The following is a 7564-nucleotide window of genomic DNA, read 5'->3' as shown; positions in this document are numbered from 1 at the left end:
GGCGTTTTTACCCTCTTAGAATTTGAGATTCGAGAAACCCCTCCTTATCGAACCTCTACACCCCACAGTCAATCCGCTTGCCAAAAATCAGCTTTAAACGTCAAGCAAATTTAAGCAGAATCGTGATTACTCAATGGTCATATTTTATGAAACACCCTGTATAAATTTATAAAAAATCTTAAAATATGTAAAACAACAAAATAAAGGATGCATGTTTAAGAGGTTTTCCGGAAAACTCACCGGTTTTTAAATAAAAATATTTTTTAATATTTGAGGTATAGTTTCACCCCCTTAGAATTCGAGTTTCGAAAAATCCCTTCTTATGGAACCTCTACACCCTAAAGTCAATCAGTTGTCCAAAAATCAGCATTTTACGTCAAGCGCTTTAAGCAGGATCGTGATTAATCAATGGTCATATTTTATGAAACACCCTGTATAAATTTATAAAAAATCTTAAAATATGTAAAACAACAAAATAAAACATGCGTGTTTAAGAGGTTTTCCGGAAAACACACCGGGTTTTAAATAAAAAAATATTTTAATATTTGAGGGATAGTTTCACCCCCTTAGAATCCGAGTTTCGAAAAATCCCTTCTTATCGAACCACTACACCCTAAAGTCAATCAGTTGTCCAAAAATCAGCTTTTTACGTCAAGCGCTTTAAGCAGGATCGTGATTAATCAATAACCAGATTTTTCGGAAAACCCTGTATACATTTTTAAAAATCTTAAAATATGTAAAACAACAAAATAAAACATGCGTGTTTAAGAGGTTTTCCGAAAACACACCGGGTTTTAAATAAAAAAATATTTTAATATTTGAGGGATAGTTTCACCCCTTAGAATCCGAGTTTCGAAAAATCCCTTCTTATCGAACCACTACACCCTAAAGTCAATCAGTTGTCCAAAAATCAGCTTTTTACGTCAAGCGCTTTAAGCAGGATCGTGATTAATCAATAACCAGATTTTTCGGAAAACCCTGTATACATTTTTAAAAATCTTAAAATATGTAAAACAACAAAATAAAACATGCGTGTTTAAGAGGTTTTCCGGAAAACACACCGGGTTTTAAATAAAAAATATTTTAATATTTGAGGGATAGTTTCACCCCCTTAGAATTCGAGTTTCGAAAAATCCCTCTTATCGAACCTCTACACCCTAAAGTCAATCAGTTGTCCAAAATCAGCTTTTTACGTCAAGCGCTTTAAGCAGGATCGTGATTAATCAATAACCAGATTTTTCGGAAAACCCTGTATACATTTTAAAAATCTTAAAATATGTAAAACAACAAAATAAAACATGCGTGTTTAAGAGGTTTTCCGGAAAACACACCGGGTTTTAAATAAAAAAATATTTTAATATTTGAGGGATAGTTTCACCCCCTTAGAATTCGAGTTTCGAAAAATCCCTTCTTATCGAACCTCTACACCCTAAAGTCAATCAGTTGTCCAAAAATCAGCTTTTTACGTCAAGCGCTTTAAGCAGGATCGTGATTAATCAATAACCAGATTTTTCGGAAAACCCTGTATACATTTTTAAAAATCTTAAAATATGTAAAACAACAAAATAAAACATGCGTGTTTAAGAGGTTTTCCGGAAAACACACCGGGTTTTAAATAAAAAAATATTTTAATATTTGAGGGATAGTTTCACCCCCTTAGAATTCGAGTTTCGAAAAATCCCTTCTTATCGAACCTCTACACCCTAAAGTCAATCTGTTGTCCAAAAATCAGCTTTTTACGTCAAGCGCTTTAAGCAGGATCGTGATTAATCAATAACCAGATTTTTCGAAACACCCTGTATACATTTTTAAAAAATCTTAAAATATGTAAAAAAACAAAATAAAATATACGTGTTTAAGCGTTTTTTCGGAAACATGACCGTTTTTCAAATAAAAATTATTGTAATATTTGAGGGGTGGTTTCACCCTCTTCGAACTGGAATTTCGAAAAATCCCTTCTTATCGAACCTCTACACCCTAGAATCAACCTGTATGCCAAAATTGAGCTTCTTACGTTGAGTGGTTTGAGCAGGATCATGATTAATCAGTATGTCAGTCATTTAAGGATTTTATATATTAGTATAGATAGATTTCTCAATTTTATAGTTAAATTTATTGAAATCAAAAATTAAATTTGTAGTTAAAACTTTATTGAAATTACAAGTACAAATTTAATTTATTAATAAATTTTATTAATAAATTAACCAACAATCGCGGAGGAAAAATGTCGTTTCAGCAAATGACAATTTTTTTATCCAAAAGCAAATATCCATAACCTTACTTAATATCATCCTAATTAAATTAATCGAATTAAAAAAAAAATAATCAAAAGAAGCTGACTATGTTTGGAAAATAACAAAAAACAACCAAAAATAAGCGAACGTTCGCAAAAAATTTGATTCCGTAAATGTGAACAGGCGGGCGAATTTTCAAACGTCAAACAAACTGAACCAAATACGCTTATTCTCTTTGTTTCTTGTATGCGCACATACGAATCTAAATTTGAACAGCAAAAACATAGAAAAGTAGACAATTTTTTGATTTGTTTCTTTATGCGAAAGTAGGAATAATCGTACAGTTCATTTTTTATACATTTTCAAATTGTGTGTGTCAAAAAACATTTAATTATTCAGTGATTTTTCAACAGTAACTAACAGTTGCTCAAGATATTTAATATTTTTACAGATACCGCTATCAAAAACTAATAATTAAAATTAATAATATCCAATTAATTATTAATAAAAATAATAAATTACAAAAAAATACAGATAATGATATGATGATAAATTACAAATAAATACAATTGCAGATAAAAACGAGATTTAGTATATATATAAATGTCATATACTACTAACAAGTAGTATATGACATAAATTATAGGATTGGTTGACGCATTCAATTGTTTTTGGTCACTTCCTGTTTCACCGGTAATGACTACAATTTTTCATCTTTAAATAAAAATAATAAAACCCCCGCTATATTTCTATGTCTACTTTATTCGATGGAAAATGACACTGAATAGAATGACATATCATATGTCAACTTTGGACATTTGGACTTAAAAGAAAATCGTGTTTTAAATCTCGCGTGCCATGGCTGTAAAAATGGCAGTTAAAAACACCAATTTTTAATCAAGGAGCCTTGGAAAAATAAATTTGATCGTCTAGTGTTTTTCGTGGCTTAGTGTGCGAATACAGTGCTAGCAGGTTTCCCGCTTACCGGTAGTCGGCGCCAATCTGGGTATTGGCGCCTATATTTGACATCGTTCGAAACTTTGCGTATACGCATTACATGTATTATTATATGGCTTTTTCGGAGATGCGAGAAAGGTTCGGAAGTAGTTAATTAAGAGGTAATTTACCTGATTACGTGTAGTTTTTCTTCAAAAATTACGTCTTTTTCCGTTTATTAACTACATGAAAACTACGTTAATGAACTACGTATTGATATTATGATAAAAAAACATCCTATAAATAAAAATGTTCATTTTTTAATTCTACCTCTAACAAAAAAAAATATACAGGGTGTTCCATTTGAAAAAAAACAAAGAAAAATGATTTCATATTTTAGAAAGTTTGGCGTATAATTTTGAACATCCTGTATGATTTAAAATTACGATATTTATAGCAAAGTAAGTATAGACCATCTAAAGTAAATGCCTAATACAGGGTGTCCCAGAAATGAGTGCAAATATTTTAACTGGTAGTATTGTTCAACCCCAGAAACACGCCTATGAGGTTTTTATATTTTTCTTGACATTTTCCGGAAAATTTTGAAAAACTTTTGAGTGCCACTGTTCACTCTCCGGAAATTCGTTTACCGTGCATAGAGAGAATCTCGGAGAGAATGCAATGTTGCTACTTCCTACCATATCCACATTCTAAATGTTTATAAATTCAGAGTAATAATTTTAATGGGCTGCAACATAGTGGTAATCATAATCATAATTTTTTTATTAAGCATAAGCACAGTCACAATCAAAATTTTAACATGCGTTTATACAACATAGTCGCATAACTTGGAATGTAAATACAGCTGATAAAGTAACCTAATTTTCTTATTTTTCCATTTCATAATCATTTTAGAAGTGTATTTTTGTTTAAATTTTATTACTCAGGTTTTTTAAACACGAAAATTATCATAATTATTAAACATAAAAATGAAAAAAAAAAAATAAATAATGCCTCCTAATCGATTTTTGTCGTAATCACAATCAAAAAAGTTAAAATTTACGAACTTCAAGGTTATTAAATTATGCTTATGATTACGGCTGCGATGTTATTACTGCGATGTTATGACTTTTATGATTATGACTAAAATTGTGATTATGATTACGATTATGTTGTATAAACCCGCCATTAGTTTCTATAGAAAAATACGAAAACTAAATTTATTCATATTAGTGGACATTGCTAATACTAATTTTAGGAAAATGCGCAATGTTTTAAGTACTTTTTACAGTTGAGTAGGTTGAAAAAATAAATTATAAGAGCTTCTTTTCTCGCCATATTAGGAAATCTTTAAATATTAAGTTAAAGCTTACCCTTTTGATGAAAATTGATCAGTATGTTTATCCAACATATACCATTACACATACACCCCAAATATCTAATAATCTGAACATCACAAATCTATCACTTGCAAAATATTATTTAAAATGTTTCACATAATAATTAAACACTAAACTCACAAATACAACAAAAAGTGTTAAAAAAACTTGCTTTAATAACTACTTAAAACCTCTACTGAACTCTCCCGCAAAAGAAAATTAATGATTTTACACCAACAAGTGCCAAAACTTTACGCGATACACGCACAATACACGAATACACGTACAACATACGTTGATTTTGGTTTGTTTACATTCTTTAAATGATTCTGGGAACCCCCGAGACATCGTAAATACCGTTAAGAGCAGTAGGGCCCTCCACCGCTGCCGTATAATACGACTTGCCTTGCGCGCCACAGTGCCGATTGTCCGTTCTAGAAACAAAAAGCTTAATCCGTTATTCTATTGATGTCGCTGGTTAATTGATTTGAGTTTAATTTTGGTTAATAAATAAGATGATCAGCACAATCCTCTATCAGAAATCGTTCTAATAGTATCGAGCTTTTAAAACTCCAGAAAGTTATTGGAGATTGTGTTTAAAATGTTCGTTAGTGCATATTTTTGTGTCGGTAATCGGTATCGATATCGGTAAATCGCGATGGCCTATACAAATCCGAAGAAGGTGGATATGCTTCTAAACTCTACCTAAAGTGTGAATTTTGCATACTTCCTCCTGGAAGGTGAAGGGGCTGCGGAAGCTATGAGGCTTTATTCCGAAGAGTATTCGAATAGACAGATCACGAATGCTCGAACCTTTGTGAGTATATTGAAAGTAAAAGAATTTCGGATTTCCATTGTCTTTATTTATTTTGATTGACCCAATATTTCGGTCAGAAAGATAACTTACCGTTATCAAGTGTAAACTCTGTGAGCTGTGAGTATGGTTCAGCATCTTCCCCTACGAGATGCGAGACCTTGACGTTGGTGGGGAAGCTCCCGGCCAGGGCACCGGAGGGGACCCCTCTTGCGCTCTGGCTAGGTCTAAGGAGCATCTCAATGTCTTGTCCCTGGCTGTAGTGTCGTGGCCAGGGAACTGCATCAAGACATAAAAACGATGCCGGACGGGACCTCCTACGGGACTTAACGTCCGTCATACCGTAAGTCTCTCTTAGGAGAGACATGGGGGCTTTGGCTTTACTGTCTGAGCCGCGTGGATGAGGTACCACTATAAAAACCTCCCCAAATCCTACGGTATAGTGCGCGCCAAAGGGATGGATGGTCGGGGGGAAACCCGACCACTAGCGACTAACCTGGGATACCGGGCGACCTCCCAGCTCATAAATGCCTAGTCACGGTATTGCGGGGCTCTGCCGTGATGGTCGTTTCTTTCCCCTGCTACTCGTGGGATCATTATATGGACCAAGAAAGCAAAAAACCCAATGACGAGGATGGATCAAACCGTCCCGATCCTTCTCCTAAGGAGGAGGAAACTAAGGAGCGTGGGACTATTCCTACCCCAAACAACTCACCTCAGCCGGATCAGGAAACAGAGGGGCCCAGATCCCCCTCGCCTGAGAAGGCAGAAGGTGAACCTCCTTTCGGGGTCTCCAAGCAATTGGAGAAATTATCCCTGGAAAAGAAAAGGTTTGCAGGGGCGACAAGAAAGCTCCTCTCAAGACTTCTCAAGGGCGGAATGCCCTATGAGACCGCTCTGCAGACGATTCTGCAGCGACAAGCGGAGAAACAAAGGGCACAGATAAGTGGGGGTACCTCTTCCGGGAAGAGACAAATCAACCCGGAGGAGAATAAACCTCACACTGGTGCTCCTAATGCTAGCAAGCGCATCCGCTCGGATGCAAGCACGCCTGAACAGAGCGCTAAGAAGCCTTGTAGGGAGGGCGCAAGAAGCTACGTGGAAGCCGCTGGGGAAATAAGGGTTGGAGTAATCCGACCTAACCACCCAGAGAACAGCCTATCCACCGAGCAACTCTTGTTGTTGAAACGTGCCATTATGAAGGCCGTGGACGCAAGCACAGAGGAAGGACTACAGGTACGCTTCCAAGGCTGCTCGATTCGGCCTGGATGGCTGCTTGTAATCTGTGCCGACGAGACCAGCGCTGCGTGGTTAGAAAGGATGGTCAACGACCTTTCGCCATGGCAGGGCATGGAACTCAGGGCAGTAAGGGGGCGGGATATACCCAAGCCTCATGTCTGTACGGCCTACATTCCCGATGATGAGCCTGGAGAACGGCTCAGAGGGGATGTTGTGCTGAACAGACTTAGAAGAATGAATCTTAGCCTGCTAACTCAGGAGTGGAGAATCCTCCACCAGAGTGATGCAGGGCCGGGACAAACCTGGACCTTTGCGGTTGATGAGAGATCCATGGATCTCCTTCGCCGCAACGGATTCAGGGCCTACTTTGGGTTTGGGCAGATTACCTTCCGACCCAGAGATAAGGAAAATGAAACCAATACGGAGCAGACCAGGGCGTCAGTCTCGGGAGATGGTGGGGACCATCCTACAGCCTCTCGGGTGACGACTGACGCCACGAGGTCTGGCAACACCCAGAGGGAGAGAGCTGGAGGCAAAGTAGTGGCACGGAAAAACCCGGCCATGAAAGGGTCTAAAGCTAAACCCTCTGGAGCCTCGGGGAAGCCTGGCAACTCGAGTGGGAACAAACCCACCCGGAAAGGCAGGCGGAACGAATGTAGGTTTCCCACCAAAAGGGGACGTAGACCCCCTGACGGTGGGAGCAAAACCTAAATTTGACTACTGCAGGGATGGCTGCAGCAGTCAAATGTATACAAATTAACCTGCAACATGCCAAGGCCGCCTCTAACGTCCTTGGCAGAAGGTTCAAGAAGGAGGACGTGCATCTCGCCTTCATTCAAGAACCCTGGGTTAACTCAGGCCGCGTATGTGGCCTTGGGGACGCAGAGGGTAGGCTAATTACCGCCCCTGGAGTAACCAGACCTAGGGCATGCATTTTAGTAAAAAGAGCGTGCACTCTTTTA

The 7564-nt window shown here is 37.5% G+C and overlaps 1 protein-coding gene across 1 annotated transcript; it reads left to right on the top strand.

Annotated features, from left to right (window-relative positions):
- Window positions 1-5924: 5924 nt before the first annotated feature.
- On the top strand, window positions 5925-7313 carry LOC115880811. The gene has a single exon (XM_030898109.1). It carries the CDS (start codon window positions 5925-5927, stop codon window positions 7311-7313), a length of 1389 nt encoding a protein of 462 aa, XP_030753969.1.
- The last annotated feature ends 251 nt before the right edge of the window (window positions 7314-7564 follow it).

The sequence above is a fragment of the Sitophilus oryzae genome, unplaced genomic scaffold (genome assembly GCF_002938485.1).
Source record: "Sitophilus oryzae breed Bouriz unplaced genomic scaffold, Soryzae_2.0 scaffold_1084_pilon_pilon, whole genome shotgun sequence".
NCBI classification, from domain to species: domain Eukaryota; kingdom Metazoa; phylum Arthropoda; class Insecta; order Coleoptera; family Curculionidae; genus Sitophilus; species Sitophilus oryzae.
This window is presented reverse-complemented; position numbering and strand designations above follow the sequence as displayed.

Bases quoted from the DNA above. Each gene is read 5' to 3' on its own strand.
- LOC115880811 (XM_030898109.1), top strand. From the start codon at position 5,925: ATGGTCGTTTCTTTCCCCTGCTACTCGTGGGATCATTATATGGACCAA.